At 51.1% G+C, this 23698-nt stretch overlaps 7 protein-coding genes and 2 non-coding genes across 9 annotated transcripts; 5 read left to right on the forward strand and 4 right to left on the reverse strand.

The window, feature by feature from the left end:
• The first annotated feature begins 230 nt into the window (after positions 1-230).
• Positions 231-2090, forward strand: STEHIDRAFT_122165 (uncharacterized protein). Its single transcript, XM_007305007.1, has 7 exons — positions 231-449; positions 524-701; positions 768-942; positions 1003-1103; positions 1173-1360; positions 1433-1513; positions 1616-2090. The coding sequence occupies exons 1-7, from the start codon at positions 327-329 to the stop codon at positions 1733-1735; spliced, it is 966 nt and encodes a 321-aa protein (XP_007305069.1). The 5' UTR covers positions 231-326; the 3' UTR covers positions 1736-2090.
• Positions 2091-2922: 832 nt separating this feature from the next.
• On the forward strand, positions 2923-4539 carry STEHIDRAFT_157723 (uncharacterized protein; the record flags this gene model as incomplete). Its single annotated transcript, XM_007305008.1, has 8 exons — positions 2923-2999; positions 3060-3246; positions 3332-3509; positions 3580-3763; positions 3841-3947; positions 4006-4202; positions 4266-4352; positions 4441-4539. 8 exons carry the CDS (start codon positions 2923-2925, stop codon positions 4537-4539), a joined length of 1116 nt encoding a protein of 371 aa, XP_007305070.1.
• A 469-nt stretch (positions 4540-5008) lies between these two features.
• On the reverse strand, positions 5009-9248 carry STEHIDRAFT_169165 (uncharacterized protein). Its single transcript, XM_007305009.1, has 19 exons — positions 9030-9248; positions 8968-8976; positions 8720-8905; positions 8550-8658; positions 8328-8488; positions 8162-8271; positions 7919-8099; positions 7728-7852; positions 7554-7667; positions 7347-7492; positions 7219-7275; positions 7066-7139; positions 6941-7005; positions 6788-6881; positions 6504-6656; positions 6321-6423; positions 6051-6243; positions 5948-5986; positions 5009-5883 (listed from the first exon to the last, which is right to left on the reverse strand). Exons 1-19 carry the CDS (start codon positions 9213-9215, stop codon positions 5187-5189), a joined length of 2802 nt encoding a protein of 933 aa, XP_007305071.1. The 5' UTR covers positions 9216-9248; the 3' UTR covers positions 5009-5186.
• A 1026-nt stretch (positions 9249-10274) lies between these two features.
• Positions 10275-10360, reverse strand: STEHIDRAFT_t166. Its single transcript has one exon. It is a non-coding gene; the product is annotated as a tRNA-Leu (tRNA).
• A 123-nt stretch (positions 10361-10483) lies between these two features.
• STEHIDRAFT_98612 (uncharacterized protein) lies at positions 10484-13714 on the forward strand. Its single transcript, XM_007305010.1, has 9 exons — positions 10484-10523; positions 10590-10682; positions 10747-10965; positions 11378-11548; positions 11610-11675; positions 11746-12345; positions 12407-13042; positions 13100-13249; positions 13380-13714. Exons 3-9 carry the CDS (start codon positions 10753-10755, stop codon positions 13488-13490), a joined length of 1947 nt encoding a protein of 648 aa, XP_007305072.1. The 5' UTR covers positions 10484-10523; positions 10590-10682; positions 10747-10752; the 3' UTR covers positions 13491-13714.
• Positions 13715-14188: 474 nt separating this feature from the next.
• STEHIDRAFT_80457 (S-adenosyl-L-methionine-dependent methyltransferase) lies at positions 14189-16810 on the forward strand. The gene is made up of 9 exons (XM_007304632.1): positions 14189-14430; positions 14508-14557; positions 14620-14719; positions 15016-15279; positions 15341-15578; positions 15638-15885; positions 15944-16041; positions 16094-16496; positions 16574-16810. The coding sequence occupies exons 1-9, from the start codon at positions 14310-14312 to the stop codon at positions 16717-16719; spliced, it is 1668 nt and encodes a 555-aa protein (XP_007304694.1). The 5' UTR covers positions 14189-14309; the 3' UTR covers positions 16720-16810.
• Positions 16811-16955: 145 nt separating this feature from the next.
• Positions 16956-17042, forward strand: STEHIDRAFT_t165. The gene has a single exon. It is a non-coding gene; the product is annotated as a tRNA-Trp (tRNA).
• Positions 17043-17379: 337 nt separating this feature from the next.
• Positions 17380-19229, reverse strand: STEHIDRAFT_169168 (uncharacterized protein; the record flags this gene model as incomplete). Its single annotated transcript, XM_007305011.1, has 5 exons — positions 19185-19229; positions 18983-19114; positions 18684-18911; positions 18119-18627; positions 17380-18046 (listed from the first exon to the last, which is right to left on the reverse strand). The coding sequence occupies exons 1-5, from the start codon at positions 19194-19196 to the stop codon at positions 17380-17382; spliced, it is 1548 nt and encodes a 515-aa protein (XP_007305073.1). The 5' UTR covers positions 19197-19229.
• A 954-nt stretch (positions 19230-20183) lies between these two features.
• On the reverse strand, positions 20184-23309 carry STEHIDRAFT_157728 (uncharacterized protein; the record flags this gene model as incomplete). The annotated part of the gene is made up of 8 exons (XM_007305012.1): positions 20184-20748; positions 20813-21012; positions 21066-21092; positions 21151-21335; positions 21389-21511; positions 21572-21784; positions 21859-23178; positions 23234-23309. 8 exons carry the CDS (start codon positions 23307-23309, stop codon positions 20184-20186), a joined length of 2709 nt encoding a protein of 902 aa, XP_007305074.1.
• Positions 23310-23698: the final 389 nt, after the last annotated feature.

Consider the following 23698-nt stretch of genomic DNA (forward strand, 5'->3'; position numbering starts at 1 on the left):
GCATCTATGGTACTGCATATCTTACATGTATCCTAAAGCAAAATAATTTCTATAACAATACTTATGAACAGCCCTCCGACCTAGATTTGATCTAAACAAAGGTCACCCTAACCCAAATGCTGGGTCTGTTATTTCTGTCCCATCATCGCGAGAACGTGACTCCTGTCGCGCTCTTTTCTCGTGTTCACAATCAGCTTTGCCCTATTACTTTTGTTCTTGGTTGCTTTGTTCTGCCCTACAAACCTACGCTAGATTCATCTCGTATACAATAAACTCTTCTTTGTGCGTCTCTTTACGGCCTCCTACAAGCGCTTTGTAGAATCAATATGCTCCAGCTTCACGGGATCGACGTCTGGATACAGTCCGGGAATGAAGACCTTCCAATGTACCAGGAAGAGGTGGAAGGACTTGGGTCGATATCAGCTTATATTGCCAGTCATGAGGGAAAGGTGAATACACACATATGGACTCAACGTCTGGTCTAATGCTCGCGTACTCATGTGGCCGTTCTCGCGGCCTACAGCAATTCAAGGTCGCACAACGCAACAACACCGCTGACGACTTCAGCTACCAAATCTTGTTAGATGGACATAAAGTCGGTTCATGGCTATCTCGAAGAGGCTGTCATGGGACAGTGGAGGGAATGCATGTCAAGGAGGATGTCGTAAGACCTTTCGAGTTCGCAACACTTCAGATCACAGGTACGTACGCGCTGTCTTTGTCTTACTTTCTATTATTGCTCATCACGTCTCTGCTCTCTACTGTAGACGAGGAAGATATTGGTCTCTTACGTCCTGACGTCTCCAAGCTGGGCGTCATAGAAATTCAGTTCTTTCGGGTCGTAATCACCGGCACGAATCTCGACCCTATGATATTTCACAGCGCATTCTCGACGGAGGCTGTCTCAGAAAAAGCTAAGAAGGTTGGGTGGCACCGTACATCGTATGTAGTAGTTCTTCCCAAATGGACCTGCAACTCATTGGCTTGGGCTGCTCCTCGAAGGCTCGCACCAGAGAAGAAGGTTCAGACGCAACCACGCATGCGCGCTGAATACCTAGACCACGTACCTTATATCACATTCAGCATACGGTATCAACCTGAAGGTCAGCCTAATATTTGGCATTTTTCCTCCGAGGCATGTTCAACTGCTTACTTCTTTACATTTGGTGCAGACCTTCTGAAAGCACACGGTATAATGCCAATGCCGCCTCCTCGACCTGTCAATACTACGATACCGCCGACCACATCCAGCGGTAACAAGCGACCGCGGTCGCCCAATGCTGGTCCAAGTGGCGAACGGCGAGATAATCGCCAGAATGGTTCCAACCTGTCTACGTCGGGACCTTCGAGTCCTCCAAAGGTGAGACCGGTTGAAACATTTCGTTCTCATATGCTTTCACCGAATTACTGACCTAACATTGTCTGCGTGAAGGTTGCGAAGCCAGAACCGCAAGATGACGACGTCCTGGAGATCGGCGACGACTCTGATGACGAAGAGATTCAGCGTATAAAGGTACGCAGTCCTGATCCTCCCCGCGCTTATGTTGAGCGAGACTGAACCTCTGGTTGTCTTGCGGTTGCGTTTTTTCGTACGCCTTGGACCTCACTTGCTCAGGCCGAACTAGCGAAGGCACGGAGGAAGAAACAAAGGAAGGACATTGTCAAGTCAGAACGAGCACATTCGCCCATCGTAATCGGTGATGCAGGCGATGTGATAGACCTCACCTTGGACTAGTATTTGCTATTGTCCCATCTGTCTTTTCTTCGCCGTCCTCTTCCGTTTTGCACTGCTTACTGTCTATGTATCTTTCTTGTTCGGCACCCCCCTGTGTTGCTTCTGTGCTTATGATGGACACTGGAATCCCTGTCATTCATCTTCTCAGTTCATCTGTTTTGCGTATATCGACTCTCTAGCATATCTCTACCCTATCCTGCGACATAATCAATCGTCTCGGTTCCCCCCTGAAATGTACTTGTTGTCGCGTTCATTTTAGCTATGACTTATTATCGTAATTACTGAATAACCGCCTTTGTTGTCACTTGCCTTGCTCTTCCAACGCAACTTTATATTTTTGCTTCCGAAACACCGCCTACAAATCGTGGCGATTCGTCTAACTTTCGCCAGTAACTGCGGCGTGCATCACTAGCCATGAAGAACAGGTGCGTGCAGTACATATCCAGCTCATCCTGTTCTTCTGCTGAGATCGTAAATTAGACCTCGCAGGTCGATCTAATAATCCTGTTGTTATGCCCAAACTTTGGTCAGGGATTTTTAATATATGTACGATTCTCTCCGATGAGGGCAGCATGAATAGTCAGGCCTTGCTGGACTGTCGTGGCTCAACCGTGCTCATCATTACGCTATGAACAATCGAGTGGCTCAGAGTCAGGTACGTGACTTTTGCCTTCTAGGTTCCCTCCTTTTGTTTTCATTCTTCACCACCTCGTTTCTCTGGACACCCCCAGAAAGGAAGATATCACAGTGAAGGAACGCCGAGATTCACGGTAGCTAGGCAAACTCTGCGTTCGCTCGCACGGCTCCCGCTTGTCCATATCCACGCCGACAGTGTTGTTTTGTGCGTGCGCAAGAATGAAAAGTTCATTGTGTTCTGCGCTCGCCTTTCGTGTCTTGACGAGGGCCGGTCGCGCTCTGTATTGTTGAGAGGCTCGTTCCCGCGAAGTTTCAGGCGCTGTGATCCATGTGTTGGCCTTATGGCGTGGGTAATTCAGGACAAAGCAACTTACGCCTGGGCCAGTCGGTACTGAGCCGCCCTTCGCCCGAGTGGCTCAATCCGTTTGTCTTCTTACCATTATTGTCGCTTACAGCGCTATCACTCTACAAAGCAATTGTAAGGGCAGGCCACCTGATGATGAACCGCACCTTCGAGTGGCTCAGGGCTCCTGGTATTTCTTCGAGCTCGCATGTCACTGCTGCCCATTAGATCCGCCCATAGCCGTCCTTCGCCTACGCCTACGCCTTCAATTTGTCTCCAACAATAGTGCGTGTCCGAATTTACATCGCCATAATGGCACAATTCTGTTCTTACCATTCCACCCAGCTCGACGCCGTTCGAAACAATGACATTCAACTACACACATCGGACATCGATATGCTTCCGAGAATATCCTTCGGAGTTTGAGGTATGGATAACGACCAGTGATTCATCATCTCGTCTACCACTCTTCGCATCCAAGATGGAAGGGATACGAACAGCGAGCGCATATATCGCCAGTCAGGCCGGAATGGTGAGCCACCCTCGCCACACCTTCTCAGCTTTGAGCGCAGCGTGGTAGTCCCTTTTTCGCTGACGAGTCCCCCCTTACGGTGCAGCAATTCTCTATCGGAGCGCGCAACTCTTCAAACTATGACATGAACTTCTCCGTCCTTCTCGATGGCCAGCGCATGGGATCATGGGTCCTTCAACGGTCAAAGAGCGCTATGACCGACGGAGTGCAGACCTCGGACTCAACAATACGTCCCTTCGAGTTTGCCTTGCTTCAAGTCGCAGGTATGCATGTTTCTCTTCTCCAGCATTTGCCACGAACTGGGATTGAATCAGTTGTGTTTGATGTGCGTAGACATGGACGATGAAGACGGTTTCCCTCAGGTGGATGTGGCAAAGCTCGGTCTTATAGAAATTCAATTTCACCGGACGGTTCTATGCGGGCTTTACCCAGCAACTGACTCTCGCGGAGCCGCTGAACTGCTTAGCTCTGCCCCTGTGTCGGAAAGGAGTAAGAAGGTTGGGTGGCATCGAACAGCGTATGTGTTCCCTTTCGTTGTCCCTCTGCGCCACTCCGACGAGTGGTTCGATAGCTGATCCCATGTATGCCGCTTAGGCTCGGTGAAGAGAAGACGGTCAACCTGGATGCATATGTGCATAGCGACCTAATTGATCCCCTGGAGTCCCCTTACCTTAGGTTCCTGATAAGGTATCAGCCTGAAGGTGAGCCGGTCGTCGTACTTCATATTTGTGATCTGTGATACTGAGTTTATGGGCGCAGATCTTCTTCGTGCTCGTGGAATTGTGCCTTCAATGGAACATGGTGTGGAGAACCCTTGTAGCGTACCTGGGCCATCATCACATATAGTCGGGAGCAACAACAATCACTGGCCACTTGGTTTTCCCGCTGAGGGTCAGGGCGAACGGTGGTGGGAGAACGCCTTGGAGACTGGGCGCTCGGGTGCACTTGAAACCAAGGTAAGCTAACAAAGTTCATTTACTATTCGTCAGAGATTCGAGTTCATCCTCATGACGATTCAGGGTCTGAAGGTGGAGCCACCAGAGAGCGTCCCAGTCAACATGTACCAAGATGGAGGATTACAGGATCAGGACGGGTGGCGCTACCAGGTATGCGTTCAGCTTGTTCGACACACTCCGAACGACCCCATCTAGCCTCCGAATTGCTGACATTATTTTACGACGTTGGCGGCCACAGACTCGACCGAACGAGGCTCCGTACGAGCAACGAGAATATATCGCGGTGAAATCAGAGAACAGGAGCTTCCCAACGTTCTTTGCGACGGATTTGATCTAGAGTCCATTGGCTTCGCGCTCGACTGCTCTATTGGCATACGTGAACGCATTCACCTTTTACTCATGGGATCGTATCTATTCCAATCCGCCTTCTTACTTATTCGCTATCACCTCGCACGGTTTCTGCTTTGCATGTACTGCTCTCTCTTCGTATACCACTGTAACTGCATATACTTATATCAACGATGTGAATGTGTTCTGACTTCACATCTGACCTGTGAGCGTTTGCATGGTTTGGGATATGGCTGTCACCGGACTCGTCCTTTCCTGTGTGGCTGTCATCCGATTCGACTTCTAATGTTGCTGTACAAGGTCAAAACCCCTGCGCCTCGACCGGCCCCTGGGATTACTACGAGAATTCTGGCGGAACACATCTAGCCGGGCAAAGATCGTTGAAATGCAGACTCCGAGTGTGGATCCTGCGTGGTCCCAAAGATGATGATCGCGCACATGCATTTGGGGACAAAACACAATTGAACAACAAAATACCAAAGCAAACAGATCCCTGATATATACGAAGCAAAGGAGCGTAAGAATTAATAGTACAAAACGTCGAGTCCATGAGGTATCATATATTTCACCAAGCCAACGTTCGAATAAGGGATCGGTAAGTAAGACTAAACAGACACTAGTATCCATCTTCAGACATCAATCACCCGTTCTGAAGTCCTCCGAAACGTACGTTGGTGGGGGCATCCTCTCCATCCTGATCTCGTCCATCTGCTGTCTCAAGCCTATAACCTGCGCCCTTAACTCGTCCACATCTGTCGTGCCGGATAGTCTCGGGGCAGAACCAGGTGACACAACGCTAGTCGATGGGTCGGAGAAAGAAGAACGTGTCCGGCGGTTTGGTGACCAAGAAAGGGTCCCAGATGTTGGATCACTCCCCTCACCGGCACCACTGACGCTTCCTCCACCACCACTTCCGCTTCCACTACCGCTTTGACTGGCCGCGACACCGGCACCCGGCCATTCAAAAGGCGTGGAGCTGAAACTCGACTGTCGCTCCCGTTCGAACTCTCTGAGCCTCATTCTCTGTTTGTCTGACAATGTAGCAGCAGATGCACCGATCCCAATTTCTGCGCTAGCTGTATCGGATGGGATGTTGCCCATGGCGAACGATTGTGCGGTTGACGGCTCCTTGTCCAGGAAGGGCTGGAAAGACGGGTCTTTTATCTGTGGATCTTCGTGTGCCTTTCGTCTTCTGAGCCAGATGAGGCCGACGACGACGAGTGCGACGGCGGCGACGCCACCGACAACGCCACCAGCTATAGCGCCGGCGTTGGATTTGGAGGAAGTGGATGAAGAGCTTGAAGACGTAGTCCCGATGTCTTGAGCGCTGATGCTGTAAAGGAAAGCACGATCAATTTTTGAGCTCAGCAAAGTAAGTCATGAAAATGAATGCATACTCCAGAGCTAAGAACGCATACATCGCGCCTTGTGCCGGGCTGTGACGAGAAAGGAAAAATTAGGTATTCGTCTCAACAGTATAAGGACGGGAAGAAGACTAACCTCGCTCCAGATCCATTGCCGGCCAAGGCCGACGTTGATACTTCCCACTGCTGGTTTGATGTAGGATCATATACATTTGGAAATGGTCCAAGAGTCGGGCTGACGTTGGTCCCCGCATGCGCGTGTAGGAGTGATATGAGGGAGTCTCGGACGGAAGGGTCGGAAGCAACTGCAGCGGCGAACATCTGCCAGGCTGGTGGTTGCCCGCGTACATGTAGACTGTGAGTTACGGTTCGGTTCGAATTAAATGAAAGCAGACATGATACGAACAAGATGTTGTGTAGGACTCGTCCGTGCTGTCGTACGGGATACCATATACGTAAGAAGTGTCCGTCATGAGCGACTTCATCTTGTTCGTCTGCGCTGTGATTATCTGGTGAAATTGGCCAAAACGATTCAGTACTCCGCAGGCTAGCACAGGACTGGGAACAATGATATCGGGAGCAGACATACTGATGAATTGATGAAGTTTGTTCCCAACCACTTGTCGAAGAACAGGTTGTAGCCCAGATCCCAGGATCCTGTGTCCCCGAAGTCGGCCATCATCAATCCTGCCGACGTCAAAGATTGAGGATCCCATTGTGAGAAAAGGCTCGACGCGGAGGTCTATACGCAAAAAGCGAGAGTGTTTGCGATGTGCAAGTGATCGTCAGGACCAAATGGTGCGGGGAAAAGATCGGTGATCGGGCAGGGGCGAATTTGATGGATGGTGGCGCTTGGAAGGAAAGACAACGTACAGAATAGGATGACGAGTCGGCACTTTTGCCGAGTGCAGAAGAAAGCTGAGACATAGCCTTTACCGCGATGATGCCCTTGAGAGCTACATTTGGCCTGCGATTACGATTTAGCCTCCATTAGACTCGCCTCTCGATACCGAGATGTAGACTCACTCATTCGAGGAGCCAGTAAAAACGTTGCTGACTATGTAGTCGGTCCAAGTTTTGAACAAATTATACTAAAACGAAATGAAGTGAGAACTAGTGAAGATGAGTGTAGAGATGGCAGAAGCACCTACGTATTGGTCGACCATGCTCGCATCCCCGGTGGTGCGCGCCAACGAGTATGCCATAGTGATCATATTTCCACCCTCTGAAAACACGGTATGCGAGCATAGAGAGGGTCCAGACGATTAGTACCCCCGGGCACAATAAGCATCCTCACAACTCACGTTCAACGCCCGCTGAATGACCATCACTATTCGTCGTCGCGATGGGATATGCAGTCCCTGCACCAGCGTATGTCCAGCATAAGAGAGGGAACAGTCGGACAACATAATAAGAAAGGAAATGAACTGACCTGCGTCCTGAGCAGGGTAGTCATTCGTGTACGAGGATGAATTTTGGAACCTCAGCAGTGTCTCCAGCAGAAGTGGCCCCATAGACGGATCCACCGACATGAAGAAAGGCCATGAAGCGTACATCGTCTCGACCGCATTCACCCGCCTATGTCATGGTGACAATGAATTTGTTTACCTAAGATAAAGGCTAGGAGTGGTGGACGCACCTAGAATTCCCCGCTGTGTCACCCAAGTTCTTCTGGAATGCAAGAACGTCGCTCGTATTCCAGCTCCCATCAGATGCTTTGGATACAGTCAGCTGTACAGCACCAAAGACCTGCCTGCCATTGTGAATGAGAGCGTTAAAGTGAGCTGTAAATCCCGAGGCAGGATACACGCACCTCGCAGCCAACGCAACGATGTCTGCGTATTCGTCTGAGATCTTGCGGGCGGCAGTCATGATGGAGTCGTCTAATGATTCCGCGCGTGACTTTGTAGCAGTAAAGTTGGTGAGGAAGTCATTGATCTGATACGGGACATGAGACGTTCACTTTAGTACGAATACTGTAAAATATTTAGGTACGGTACGCACCAAAGTATCCGTATCTGAGTACTCGGTCGACATATAATACGGATACCGATCCTGCGAAGTCCCTGAAAGATCGACATACGATATCGCAGGCGACTGAACGAAGCCGATGGCCCACACAATGGGCTCGCTAGTCGACGATATGTTTCCAAGATCGTGTGACATCGCGAAGACGGGATAATCACTACACGTGTCATTATTAGACATAACTCGGCAAGGAAGAGCTTTCGATGTAGAGATGCTGACTTGTTGATGGCACGGAAAGTCGTGTTCAATGTTCCATCTAAGGCGCCACTAGAGTTGAAGGCCCGTCGCGTTGTATCAGACCATTCTGTTGCGTACGTCATTGACGAATTCTGCGATCACCATCAGCTACCTTTTGTAACTGCCATATACCATTCGAACCACGTACTGTATTTGTGGCAAAATACAGACTTCCCCATTCAGCCATACCCTGCGGAGTGCGTTCTGTATACTGAGATTGTGTTGCAAGGAAGGCTTCATGATAGACGTAGTTTGTGCTCCTGGACGTGTTCCAATTCGCGATTTCGGTTGAGTCGGCCGAGAGCCACTCTGAGGAATTCACCAAGGTTGGTAACAGGGATTGAAAGTAAAATGGGAAGCATCAGCGCACCTGCGGTAATATCTGAGTACACTTGGACGCTGTGTTCATTCCCGTCCGTCGACCAAGCCTCAAAATACATGTACGCGAATGGCAACGATTGCAGAGTCCAGTCTCCAGGCTTTGGACCATCAAATGCTCCGTCAGTAAAGCTATAAAAGGCAAATACGACCAAGACGCACCTCGATCGGACTCAGGAAAGTGACATTCAGATCCATGGGACCAGCCTGAATTGTGAAGACCGTGCGTGTAGGAGTTATTGTGGTGGCCGTCAGGTTCGTTGCACCTCCATATTCTGTTGTGGTTCCGAGCCATTCATACGACGTCCCATCAATTCTCACGTATCCTGTCCATCCGAGAACTTGATGCTACAAGAGCCACGCCTTGCGTCGGACGAATATTGATTTTCCAGAACGAGGAAGGTGCTTACAGTGTCCCCCTAGTGAGATATGAGAATCGACAGGAATTATGAAGGAGTCTCCTAGTACATACCGGTGGAGATTGGATAGTGCCCGGCCATTCGTTTGGTGGTGTTCTGACGCTTGTTGTGGGGAGCCACGCACTGAAGTACGGAGATCGTACAGTGAGCGGGGTCACAGGAGGTAAAAAGCTAGCAGTCGCCGAGAAGACGTGAACAAGGACGAAGAAAAGCAGGCAAAATCCAGTACATGTGGGCATGAGTACTAGACGAGGAGCAAAGAAGACGACAAGGCGTGATGGGGCAGATGGTGGTGGTAGTCACAACATGCAAGCAGTGCCTTCCTCAAGGATGCCAAAGGTGTAGGTGACGATGCCGGGGCTAGCCAAAAATGACAAATTAACCATGCTGATCAACGCTTGTTTTCCTTCCCTTCGATCACTGTCCGATATCGGGGGCTCGTGCCTTGCATCATCAGATCACCTTCCGAGGCGGTGGTTAAAGCAACGACTTGTTGGATTTTTCGGGTTTTAACTGAGACTATATGCCTCTCAACAACTACACGGTCCGGGGAAAGGATTGTAGCAAGGGACCGTCACCAGGCTACGCAACTAGGTGCTCAATTTGGTGGTCATAGAGAAAAAGTCCAGCGACTTCATAGAGCGAAGAACAAAACGCAATAGGAAGAAAAGGCGTAGACCATCGGAACAGCCTGCGCAGTGAAACTGGTCGCAGTTGAAAGCTCGGATCAGACGATAGTGAGCGCTAAAATGTTACGGCATGCGCAGAGGTTCAGTGAGAGATCTTTCCAGGTCCGAATTGTCTGGTTTTTGATCAAGGCTCAGCGCTCATGCGCTCATGGGAGGTCCGAGGATCGAACCTGATCGAACCTGCCACTCCTTTCCTCCACCAATTGAGGAAGCCATGTCGACCTGTGTCGACCCGACTCGACATTCGACTATGAATCGAATGTCCAGACAGGTCGACTCGGACGCTGTCTGGATCAGATACCTATTGAGCATACCGAGATGTTGGTATCATCCTACTAACTGTAGTAGTTTCCTGTTCACAACCATACCGTAAGGTCCGCTGATTATTCTTCGTAGAATGCGGTGGCATAAGTAAACATCTGTGAACAGACGACAGACATTATCATGATACTAAGTAGTGTCCGTTATCAGACTCATGATTTGTGCAAGTCAAATCGAGAAGGCTTCATACCGAAGTGGCTGGCAGCGCTCTGGTAGAAAAGGGCGTTTTACCTTGAAGGTCAAGGCCAGTCCTCCATAAATACAAAAACATCCCGAACTATCATGCATTGACAACTGTGAGATTCGAACTCACGCCCCGAAGGACTAGATTCAACACCTGATTCTAGCGCCTTAGACCGCTCGGCCAAGTTGCCGATCTCATGAAGCGTTAACAATTTTTTACAATGGCCTTTATTCCCTGTTCACCATCCTGGTCACACCCCCTCTGGCGCTCACGCCGCCACTTCCACTCTCCGTCCATCACCCCTCCATAGCTTGCCGCATTTTTTCAACCAAGGATAGCCTGAAGAGTTGGAAGTAAGATAATTTTCTGCACGTTCAACTTTTCTAGTACCTGCATACTTATCCAAATGTTTGAAGCAGTCTTAATAACATTCGTCACCTTACCGTGGTTGTACTTGCCCAACACCACTTCGAAGTACAAGTGCTTGTTCGGAATCTGTTCCTATAAACACAGTGCGTAATGCAGCTAGCTTGCAGCCCTACAGAAGATGTACTGACTTATTGGCTTGCGTATAAGCTAATCATGCAATCCGGGCCTCCAAACCGGTTAGGACTTGGTCTGCGTGCTCCTCTGCCCTCGTATGGCCAGGGTCCCTCAATGCAGGCTCTTGCACAGCAGCAGCAGCAGATGCACACGCAAACATTTGTGCCACCTCAAACGCAAAAAATGGTCAATCTCTTCATCGGTTCCATCTCGGGAGGCATCACCGACGCGTTCTTGAACGAGCTACTTTCAGTGCGTGTTTTCGCTTGTCATATTTTACTCTTTTCCCCTCTCTTTCTTCTTCCGGAGTGAGATGACGGAAGTGGGAGCTGGATAGTTGGATGGCTGGTCAAGGCTGCTAAACGGATGGGTGGTTGGATGGCCGCGTTGCGTTGAGAGTCCATCGTGCGATCCTATCCATCTTTCTCTCTGAATATTCACAGCGCTTGATCCTATTCCCTGCACGGGAAACGAATCAAAGAAATACCCTTTATGTTCTGCGCGTTCAGACCTCGCTGAAACAAAGGCAGTGCTGCGTTCTACAACGGCAGAATTCAATCAAGATTCGTTTCTGAGAGCGCGGAAAAAAGGATCCTGCACTGTGATCTGACGCGTCGCATGTAGCCCACATCATTCTTGAATGGTCGCTAAACAATTTAAACAGGCATGTGGGCCAGTCAAATCGTTCAAACGGTTGATAACGCCCGCTGGAAAGCCCCAAGGGTTCGGATTCGCAGAGTTCGAAGACCCGGATAGTGCCCTTCGAGCGATGTCACTGTTGAACAACGTAGAGCTTCCGGCGCTGGAGGAGGGCTGCGTGAGCAAAAAGCTGCTGGTGAGTGTGACTATACTTGAAATGGTGGTATTCCGTGTTACTGACAAGATAGTGTGGCTAGGTCAAAGCCGACGAAAAGACAAGGAATTTCCTCGATGCGTACTCAGCACAACGTATGAGCACAAACGTATGTCTCCCCTTATGCGCATTTCATACGTGAAGTAGATGCTCATTTATATCTAATTGCACTCCTCCAGACGGACGAAGAAGCCTCCGCCCACGCCCGTGCCACGGTCACCAAACTGCTCACGGACCTCACTCACACCTCAAAAAACGCCCCGGCCGTCAACTCCGCAGACAAATACGTCATTCCACCGCATCTACACGACCTCCAGGAAGCCGACCTGCCCGAAACTCAACGCGGGCTCGTCATCAATGAGATCGCACAGTTCCGTGAACGGGCGGCAAAGAGGGAGCGAGAAAAGTCGAAGGATATCAAGGCGCAGAATTTGGCGTTCGGGATGAATATGGGTGGAGCTGTAGGACCGTCGGCTGGTGGGGGTGGGGGTGCGGGTGCGGTGGGTAATGGGGCGATGGGTGGGAATGTGCCGAGTGGGCCGAAGGTGAGGGAGTGGGGGAAGCCACAGGGGGCACCGAGTGGCCCGGGTGGAGGGAAGGGAGCGTTGGGAAAAGACGCGCAGCAGGGCTATCAGAAACCACCAGGGTTCGTTAGGGGACAGTCTGGTGGAGAGGGCGCAGAGGAGAGGGAGTTTGCGAAGCCAACGAAGACGGATGAGGAGCTCGAGGCGGATAGGAAGGAGGCTAGGCGGAGAGACGAGGAGAATTCATTCCGCGATGTGAGTCCTCCAACATCTCCTGCTCTCCCATTGTACAAATGCTTACAAGTGTTGAGTATAGCGAGAACGTCGGTACGAGCCAAGAGAACGCGCTCGCATTCAAGCTCTAGAACGGACAATTGCCCGTGAGCGAGCCTCAAAAGATGCGCAAGCCCGCGATGCTGCCGAATTCCGTTCCCGTCTCGCCATCTGGGACGACGACGAATCCGACGAAGTCTTCTACACCGACCGGTCCCGCTGGCGAGCCCAACGTGCTAGGCGACTAGCCATGGAAGAAGCGCAGGACGCCGAATCGCGAGCCTTCGAAGAGCGCGAGGTCGACAACTTGCGGAGAGAGAGCGAGGCGTTCCTCGCGAGGCAGATGGACGAGATGCAGGCGTTGGCGGAGGAGCAGAGGAAAGCGGGGATGTTGCTCGATGATGGTGCGCCTGTCAAACTTAATGTCTCTTTGGCTCCTGGGCCGGCACCGAAGGCGGAGGGTGGAGAGAAGTCGGCGCCGGCGAAGACAGTGTTTGGACAGGAGGAGGAAGAGGAAGATGCGGTGAGGAGGAGGAAAGTGCCACTTGTGAAGTTGGACTTTAGTGCGGCGAATGATGGAGAAAAGGCGAAGGAGCGGTTGGAGAGGATCAAGGCATCGGTGCCGAAGGACAGGGAGTCGTTGTTCAAGGCGAAGGTTAGGTGGGACGGTGTTACGGACGTGAGCTCTTTTCTTTTATGTCCATGGAAGGGTAAGATGCTAAGCCTCTCGTTATAGGTCATGTTGGACAGGAAGCTCGAGCCATTAGTGAAGAAACTCATGGTCAAATACCTTGGTGAACTTGAAGACGATGACCTTGTTATGTTCGTCCTCGAGCATCTCAAAGACCATAAATCGCCACAAAAACTCGTCGAAGGTCTCGAGCCGGTGCGTCGTCCTATCCACCTCGCATTGTCTACTAATACAGCACGATCACTGTCGTCGAGCCTTGCGTTGACCTTTTTTCCCGTTTTGTCTCCATCTATGAAAAAAAATTGTGCGATGTCCTTTCTAACAGGTCCTTGAAGAAGAATCAGTCGAACTGACGATAAGCGTTTGGCGACAAGTCATCTTCGAAAGCATGGCGTACGGAGAAGGGCTACACACGGAGAAGATGCTAGTGGACTAGTCGGACGGGGGGCAGGTGCGTTCGTGTGCCATTGCACGTTTGGTTCTGCTGAGTTCTGTATGTCGTGAGATTCGCTTTTTTTGCTATCGAGTCCTAGTATCTTCGTGCCAGCCCGTGGGGACCGTATTTTGTGGAGCAGAGGGAGTTATGCTTATATTATGGTCGTGAGTAGTACCTCTTGATCCAGCGTGTTGTCGTAAATGATATGCCTTTTCTTGGTCTCTATGTCAGAGGGATGTTTGTATACTGAATTGTGCGAACATGAACGAAGCGAAGCTGAACTACCCATCCACCTTACGCTCGTGGAAGGTGTCAAATATCGTAAGCTCACCACACAAAGTGGAATACGTATGGGGGATCGTCGGCAATGCGATGGCGCGCTGCGACTAGAGTTTACACTGAGGATAAAGTAGTCCTTTAGTTAGACGAGGGGTCGGTCGTGAGTTGGCCCGAGAGTTGTCTTCCCTTCCCATGGGGAAATAGATATACTCTTTCCATTGTACCGCATCGTTTACATAGTTCCTCCTTTGAATTCCAACGTTCGCTAGGGGTTTGCGCTACGAGAAATTTCGAGAGCTCACGGTGCCACATGTGTGGCGGTGACCTTTAAGCACCCGTGGGAACTTTAGAGGCATTTTCTCGAAATCTCTCGTCCACCGTCTAACCAGTTGACCATTCTCTATCCCTACCACCAACATGAGTCTACGACTTCCCAACACGCCCTTAAGCCTTTCTGACACTGGTTCTGACGACGAGAACGAGACTGCGTCCAGCGTCAACGACGCCGAGGAAACATGGAGCGACTGGGTCTCCGACTCGATGTCCAAGCAGCCTTGTCAATCTCTCTTCGAAGACAAAACCTTGCCATCAGTCTCTGAAGCCCTCGAGTACGATAAGAATACGCATGGTTTTGATTTGAATGCTCTCTGCTCGAAGCTCGGTGCGTATATCTTGTACTCTAGAATGAAGGCGGCTTTCTGACGCTTAGCCCCTGATTGCTCTCCTATGAATGCACAGCGCTGGATTTTCATGGGCGTATCAGGTTGATCAACTTTATACGGAGATCGGTGCGTTGGTTCAATCACATATCCTTTTGGAATGGGACTGACCTAGGAAGGACGTTGGTTAGAAACCTCCTGCGGCGAATGCGTTAGCCCTGACCGGGAAGGAGTCATTCTTTTCTTCGGATGAGTTCTTGCGCCCGGTTTTAGAGGACGATCCGTTACTTTGTGAGTGTTACCTATGCCGAGTTCCTTTAACTTTTCTTCGAAATGTTGCGACGTGTTCCAAGGGCATAGTTCTCTAGGCGCTCATTACCATGGATGACTTTGGTGTGGCGTAACAAGCAGGTGAAGTATACTTTGAGCAGAATCGCACCTATAAGATGTCTCACCCAGGACTCCAAACACGTTTGGAGTCCCCTGATCTCTGTTACACGCCATGGTTATCACAGTATCGGTCTTCGTTTTATTCTCGATACGTGATGAAGTTCCTCCTTATTTACTTACGCCACACTCATCGACAGTGAACGACACATCCGACGACTGGTCCGACGACGACGAGCCCGATGCCGGTCCATCCTCCAGCCAGATTGATCCTTCTAGACGAATCGCCCTCCTCGAGCGTAAGCTACAGCAAGCCAAACAGGACCTTGCCGACTACAAGGCCCTTGTCAGTCAAAGGCTCGACCTTTCCCGTCTTCAAGACGCCATGAGAGAACCTTCCGGCTCTTCGAAAGTAGTTGAGCGGGATGATGACTCTCACTACTTCCAGTCATACGGCCAGAATGGTTAGTCCTTATTGATTTCACTCGGTCGTGGTCGTGGTGAAGCTAAGACTCTCGTTTGCAGATATTCACGCGGTGATGATTCAGGATAGCGTGCGCACATCCACCTATGCCTCATTTATTCTCCAGAATCCGGAGCTTTTCCGTGACGCCATTGTGCTGGACGTCGGCTGTGGCACTGGTATTCTCTCCTTGTTTGCTGCTCGGGCGGGGGCGAAACGTGTGATCGCGGTGGACGCGAGCGATATCGCGAAAAAAGCCAAGCAAATTGTGGAGACCAACGGACTGCAGGATACCATCACGTAAGTTGCCATTCTGACCTCCGTATGTGCATAACCGCTAACCCCTTTTTTGTTCCTAGTGTCGTCCAGGGGAAAATCGAAGATATAACACTGCCAGATGGTATCGAGAAGGTCGACATTATCGTTTCGGAGTGGATGGGTTACGCGCTACTGTATGAGAGCATGCTGGACTCAGTCTTGCGTGCGAGAGATAGATTCCTCAAGCCTGGAGGCGTCATGGCCCCCAGTCAGTGTAGGATGATGTTGGGGTTGTGTGAGGCGACAGATATTTACAAGGAGAGAATAGGATTTTGGAACGATATCTATGGTCAGTGGACAGTCTCTTTCGTGTACAGTGACAGTATCTGACACGTTACTTTGAGCAGGCTTCGATTTGTCTGCTATGGGAGAGGAAGTCTACCTCGACTCTGTCGTCGACGTCGTAGGCCCCGAAACCCTCATCAGCGAGCCGTATCCCGTCAAGGTATGTGGTTTTCATGTGCATTAGGTACCTGGCCCTTACCGTATAACATCAGGATCTCTACATTCGCGACATCCAACCTCGTCAACTCGATTTCGTATCCTCCTTCACCCTCACGTCCAACTCTGATCGGCGCACCAAAGTCCACGCTCTCGTCCTCTACTTCGACACCTTCTTCCATCCCTCCGGAGATCGCCTGCCCATCGATACTCCGGTACACATCACGAAAGAAGGCGGCGGTTCTCTCGCCGAAGTGTGGCCTCTGGGCGGGAAGCCCGATATCGTGCGAAGGAAGAGTCAGAGCGTGCAGAGGAGGACGAGCGAGGGTCCGGGGAAACCGGAGAGGAGGGCGAGTCAGAGTCCGAAGACGATGAGCTTCAGTACGGGCCCGGAGAGCGTGCCGACGCATTGGAAGCATACACTGTTTCTGTTACGGGATCCGATCGTTGTTGAGGAAGGTCAGTTCCTGATCTATCCATTGTTATGGGGCGGATGGGAGTGAGTAGATTTGTTTTGACTGACTTTGCGTTCGTAGGGAATGTGGTTACGGGAACCTTCCACTGCAAAAAGAGCGAAGACAACTCAAGAGAGCTGGACGTCGAGATCCATTATACGACAAAGGCAAGCGCGGATGTTGAGGCTTCGGGAGATGTCGTGGTACAAATATTCAAGGTACGGTAGATGAAGGTCGAGGTTATAGACTAAGTACTATGTGAAGTTGCCACTTTGTTGTATTTTGAACTTGTCCGCGAACTTTTACCATTCCACTTGCGATATAATCGAGACATGTGCTTGAAGACGCTGTTGATCGTCTATCACCGTCATCCGCCCTGCCACCGCCGTCTTTTTCTCTATGATGCTGCTCATCTAAAATCTTTGAAATTATGATAGAACTTTATGTAAAGCAACATAAATGTGGCTCCGTGGCTCAGTGGTAGAGCGTGTGATTCCAGCAGAGAAGGTGGATATCCACAAGGTCATCCGTTCAAATCGGGTCGGGGTCATTTTTAATGCCAACTGCTGGATATCTAAATCATTGATCTTTTTCGCTGGCTGCCCACTGGGTACCATATGTACCTTTTGTTTTAAATATGCATGGGTGAGTAAAAAAAAATCTGGTCAATCTCACCTCTGAATCGGCGCCGACCCGACAGGTACCACCGCCTGTGGTCGTCACTCGCCTTTTCCACTTACGTTGTCCCCAGGACTGACTTTAATCGAACGGCAGACAAAGTTTCAGCGTGACTTTTCAACGCCGCTAGAGTTCATTAAAGGTATCTTGCTACAACGATATAGCCACTGTCACTGGGTAAGCTATGGAGGAGGGCACGAGTAACGATGTCATTGCAGCGATAACCACACATCTAAGTTCGCCCATAGTCTCTCTCTCTGCCTTTGCCACGTATTTCTACGTAAATCCGAACACTCCTTGCAGAATCCCTCCCTCTCCCATTCTAGCCCGATCAAGTACTGCAGCCCCATTATAGGATCATGAAGGAAGTCGGCGACTTGAAAGAGTTCAGGCCCCACAAGTTCAAGCCACAGCAAGTCACAATGGTCTTTGTCGTCGGAGACGCATCGAGTATTTTTTGTTGGGTCTGGTGCCACTGGGGCGCAGGGTGCGAAGGAAGGTGGAGGCGAAATTGTTGTCATCCACTCTCTGACCAGGTGCTCCCTAGCATTCACAAGTCGTAAGAGGTCCTTCGTCGATATTCCTTCCACTGCGCCGTCGTCTTCATCGTCCAACATGTCTTGTTGAAACGCAGTTGCTCGCAGAAGCTCGTAGTATGCTCTCTTACGGATTTGAGGTAGGTTGCACTGCCGAGCGAGGAGGATAGAGGCAGTGGCGTTGGAGATACGATTGTCGTCAACCTTATCGAGGGAGTCGGGCCACATTTCGGTGAGAACGTGGGTGGCCCATTCGCGCGCTTTGACGAATTCGAGAGCCGTAGAAGCGCGCATGACGGAGGCTAAGATAGCGAACTGCGGTGGAGCAAATGCATAGGAGCTAGGAGGAGAAGGCAAGGTGTGTTAGCTGAGGTTCGACACAAAGAGACGCGCAACACAGTGAAATTTTTACATAGCGTCGTCCAAGAATGCTAAGAGTTGTTCGAAGTCCTCCGCCGTTGTGATACGGATGACATATTGATCGCATGCGTCGAACTGAGAGGGAACACGCTTTGCGTCTTCACGCTCGACCTCTCGCTCGACCTCTGCATCTGAACTTCCATCATTTGTCGGTTCGGCACTTACCCGCCCCCGATCGAATAAGTCGCGAAAGAAAGCCGATTGTCGAGCGAGATGAGAGCGATAGAGCTTGAAAACAGTATTCTGAATCTGTATAACGACGGAACCGTCAAGATGCCAGAACTCTCGGCTCTTTCTCAAACCAGCGCTATCATGTCGGGAACGCTTTGTCGAACTGCGAGGATTGCTTTGGACCCCCTGTGACGACTGGTTCGCTGCTTCGGGTGGCGTCTTGCGCTTCCCTGTGGTCGGTGTTGAGGATGTGGCTGTTTGGGAGGATGGTGTTGGGCGAACTCTCGTGGGCGTAGGCTTGGGCCGCTGAGTAGACGACGGAGCGGAAAGCTAGCGACAGGGTATCAGGACGGCGACAGCAGCGACATTTGACTGAAGGCACCTACCTGAGAGCTGTTCGGCATGTCCTGTGTTCCTGTCAGTAATTGTCTGACCTTAGGAAATTCGGGCTCGGGGGACGAATCACGATGAATTTGGCCCTCGGGAGATTCGGGGACAGGCTGATTTGGTGGTGTTCTACTTTTGGCATTTTCATTCCTTGCAGATTTCGGATTCAGAAAGAAATCGGGTCCTGTGTACTCGCCGCTGCAGTCTTCTGTGCCTGTACAAACTCCCTTGTCGGTCCGCGCGTATGCTGTAAGTCAGTGGATTTCCGAGCAGTGGTCAAGCATAATCAAGAAAATACCTTTTCTTCGTGTCTACTGTGGGTAAGCGACGGTTGGGGATCTGAGCGCAAGATCTCCTTCGAGGTACTGGCGGTGTTGTCGATGGCCTCCTGCTTCAGCTCGACAGCCTGAGCAATCGTATTCTTCGATCTCTGAAATACCGTGTAGCTTGAATAAGTAGTGATGTAAACTGAGAGGCATGCAAAACTGTGATCAACTCACGGTACGGGCCATATCGCTCGGATCGACGTGACGCGTGAAGGTGTGAATGGAAAGCCTGACGTTGGTCGATCGGAGAAGAGGAGATACGGTACTTTTCCATCGTCTGGCTCGGTCATTTTCTTGTGACACGCGGACGGACCGAGCGCCTGGCGCGATAGCATACGTAAGCACGTAACTCCCTTCGCGCAACGTCGAACCTCGTTCAACCCCACGGAGGGTTTTCGCATTCAGATGGCTCGGAGCTTGATTCCCAGAGTGATCACCATCTGTAGCAAACGGTGGCGTTGCGTACATGGATCTCGCGAGTCGAATCCCGCGGCCGTAAGACTAAAGCTATTACTTGGCTATTACAATCACGATACATTGAGAACAGCTAATACAAAGAGGAACAACAAAATTGAGCGACAAGTCGCAGTATATGGAGAGCAACCAATACAAAGAGAAACCACCAAATTGAGCGACAAGTCGCAATACATGAGAGCAACCAATACAAAGAGGAACAACAAAAAACTGAGTGACAAGTCGCAATACATGGAGAGTAACCAATACAAAGATGAGCAACAAAATTGAGCGACATGTCACGATACATGATAACAACCACGAATACATGGAGGCGTAACAGAGAAAAACAAGGAGGGAGATTACAGTCGACATGAAAGCATACAAGGACAACAATTGGGAGCGACAAAAAACTGCGAAGCGATAACAGCCGAAGCAGGAAGGAAAAAAATCCAAAACACGATAGAAAGCAAGAAAGAGGCATGGAGGAGGAGCAGAGATATAGAATCCAGAGTAAAGTCAGAGTGCATATGAAGAGTAGATAAGCGGAAAGATAAGGAATAGAAATAGACGAATATAAAAGGATATAAAATGCACCAGATCCCTTGGAATTAAGGCTATGAGACCGTCGATGGTAATACTCAGAACAATCCCGATGAACCACACAATTTGCTTGTGCAGCGTTTCTCGTGACCACAAAGCTTATTGAAACCCACCCTTCTACTCCTCGTCGTCCCCATCGAATAGTGAGTTGTGGGATTCGGCCGGGGATGGAGGTGTAATGAAGCCGAAGTCTAAAGAGGTGACAGGCATGATGGGAGGAAGGATCTGCGGACGCCTCAACTCTGAAGAGTGCTGGGGAGTTGTTACCTCAGATTGAGGGGGTAGTGGAAGAGCGAGCGATGATGGGTGATGTGCATTGTGGGCCATCCTTGTGCCATCCGTGGGGTTCGACGCATACCGGGTAGGATGGTGGAATTGCTCGGATAGCGCTCGAATGGGGAGCGCTGGTGACTCGGAGGACGAGGTCGAACTTCTATCTCGAGCGTTAAACGCAGCCGTGGTAGGTCTTGTCTTTATCGCAGCCGTCGAAGCTGGTGTACCGGTTGACGTAGCGGTTGTAGATGTCGTACGTACATCGTTAGAGTCAACGCTGGACCATCGATTGTGACTGGACGAGCTGGATCGTCCAGGACTGGTTCTTGTTACTGACGAAACATTAGCGACCTCTTGGATCGCGTGCTCCGCCTTCTGATGCCTTTTGAGCAGTTCTGGGGTGAAGAACCTGCACCAAGACAGCCACAGACATCAGCCAACATCTCATTATACAGCGGGAAGAAAGGGCGCACTTTCTGTGACAGCTTGGGCAGCTCTGGAAGTGGTCGCCCTTAACCCAACGGTCATGGTGCTCCCACTTGCGCCAGCAAGGACATTTACGGTGGGTGACCGTCAACCGGTGCGTAGACAAGCCCTTCTCCAAGCTCGCCTCGTCCAGTTTTCCTTTTTTTAGACTCCTGCCCATGATTGGCTTGCAACACTCGGGGATCTCCTAAAGAATATGTTAGTCTGGATGCCGGTCGTCTACGGAAGTGGTGAACATACCTCAAACTTTAATCCGTAGAGGATGCTCTGCGCGATATCCCGTCAGCCTAAGCTCAGAGTGATGGATGGACAGGTGTTAACGTACTTTTTCACCATCCAGTGATTCAAGGAACCCTTGAAGACTTTGGATTTTTTTCTCGCGAGAAACTTTCGCTGTGGCTTTAGGAGGCACGGATGAACCTTCACGACGAATCGGCGGTGACGCGGATGCGATAGTACTCGAACCCCCGGCGCCAGGAGTTTGGAGGTGGGCCTGCTTCTGGACAGACGCTAAAAGACGATGTCAATGTAAAGAGCTTGACCACGACATGCAGAGACTTTACCTGTCCCTTCTGACCAGTCCGCTGTGTTGGCGAGGCCAGGCGAGGACTGCGATACTGCAGCCTTCGTGCTCTTCGTGTAGATGTTGGAAGGGGGGAGCCAACTGTATTGTCGTGGGCCTGATGCTAACGGCGAGCATCAGTATGGAGAAATTGACAACATACAATACAGCACAAAACCCTTACCTGCCCTTCCAGGCTGGCTCGAGTTGGCCCCATTTCGGGTGGGATCTTGTTCTGCGGGAGAAGGCGCAGCTGTTTGTGCAGCTGAGGGAAAGCGTTGGGCGATGGGCGTAGATGGCACAGGCGCCGTTATCTGAGCAGAGTGAGAGTGGACAGAATTCTCGCGCGCCATCATAGGGGCAGGCACTGGGCCAACGTGAGAGGTGGGATGCTGGCCTATAGGAGTACGAATGACGCAGCCAAAACCGTCAGCAGCTACAAGATGTTCGTCAGTATGGATAGAGACGTACTGGAGTGGGAGGCGTTCTCAGTGGCCGGTTGAGGATACCCTGGCAACGGCTGAGGTTGCCCTGACCACGGCATCGTAGACGCTGTTGGTATCGCCGGAGGACCCATATCACCGATATTGACCACGGGTCCGTGAGCACTGGTCTGCTTCGTCTTCCTTTTCTTCCCCATCTTGCTCGCTTTATTGAACGCCGCTGAAGAAATCTCCTCGATCTCATCATCGTCCTCACGTGCCCGCTTGTTGGGAGACGACCAGGGAGAGCGGGGTGGCGATGGCGTCGATGGGTGTTCGTCGACTGCTGCCCTCGTCAGATCCGTGTTGACGCTTTGAGCGTCCTGCCCACCAGACTCCCCCAGTGATGCTTCCGGGTTTTGGGCGAAAGCCACGATAGAATGGAGGAGCCATCGTGAAAGGGAAGCGTCATCCAGCAGGGAACCGTCATGAGAGGCGTCCGTAGAAGGGGAGGCGGAGGAGGCGGTGGTTGTAGTAGTCGTAGCAGGGACGGCGGCAGCGGGGGCAAGAGCACTGGGAATTGTGGAAGAGGAAGCAGAGCTGGGGGCGGGAGCAGGGGTGAAAGAGGATGTGGGCATGGATGCGGAGGGAGTGCCCACGACGGTTGGAGAGGACCGTCGTGAAGCTGAAGGCACCGGGAGCGAGGGAACAGGAGGTGCTTCAGAGGGGGGCGATGCACGATTGCGTTGCGCTGAATAGGCAGTCGCGGGCTGCCTTGTATGATAGGCGTTGGAAGGACCTGTTGGACCTGCGGATGATGGGACGGTGCGAGACCCGGCAGGAAGCGGTCTATTGACTGTGAAAGGCCACATGTCGGGGTGACGAGACAGAATCGAGATACCATTCCTTTCATGTTGTGATGGAGATGAATATGAAGACGCAGATGATGGATGAGTTTGATGGGGGGCTCTTGCAGTAGTAGTTATTGTCGCTGGGAGCAATTGACTGACAGGAACCCTAGGCCGAGGGGCCATCGAGGGTGAGTCGCCTTGTATGTTATGCATGTGGGTGAGTGGTTGCGATGGGTACGCGCGTACAAAATGCCCTGGGTATGCAGCTCCACCCATCATCCAGGATGTTTGTGGGGAAGAAGTGCCATTGGTCGCGGGCGTGGGAAACAATGGGACGGGAGGAAGTTGAAACCGAGAGGAGGAGGATGCTTGAGCATGATTCGTCGGGTAGATTTGGGTTGGGATGAGTGGTTGTATGGAACTTTGGGACACCACGTGCCTCACTTGCGGGTTGCGGGTGAGGGTCGCGGGGATTTGGGGGTTGCTTTGCGCGGTGGTCGAGGACGAGGATGAGGGCGCTGAACACACTCAACTCAATACAAAAGACGATGCACAATGGAAAGGACGACGCACTTCCGTATATTGCACGACGCTCATCAATAGCACCATACAAACTCGACCACGACATATTGTTTGTCGGGGTAGTCATGTTGAGGTCTTGGGTTTGAAGCGTGTCACGGTCGAGCTTTGTTGGTATCCTGCGAGGCGACACGAAATAAGAAGCTTGGATATGAGAAAGCGCGATCAGATGGTGGTTGAGCGCGATTAGATGTTGGTTGAGCGAGACGAAGACGCGTTTAGAGACGCGTCGAGGGCAAAGAGAGGGAACAATATGTGTTGTTCTGTTTCGAGCTCCGAATCAAAAGGAATGACCGTGTTTTGACACCTCCGGAAGATGCCGGTTGGTGCCAACCAGTGCCACCACGATGTGGCGCTGTGGCCACACTTGGTCAAAGCGAGACGCGGGAATTAGCCATTTAGACATGAGACCTCTGCGCTCGGCCGCTGGCCAAATTAACAGTGGGCCTGGCACGTAAC

Source organism: Stereum hirsutum (assembly GCF_000264905.1).
Source record: "Stereum hirsutum FP-91666 SS1 unplaced genomic scaffold STEHIscaffold_8, whole genome shotgun sequence".
NCBI lineage: Eukaryota > Fungi > Basidiomycota > Agaricomycetes > Russulales > Stereaceae > Stereum > Stereum hirsutum.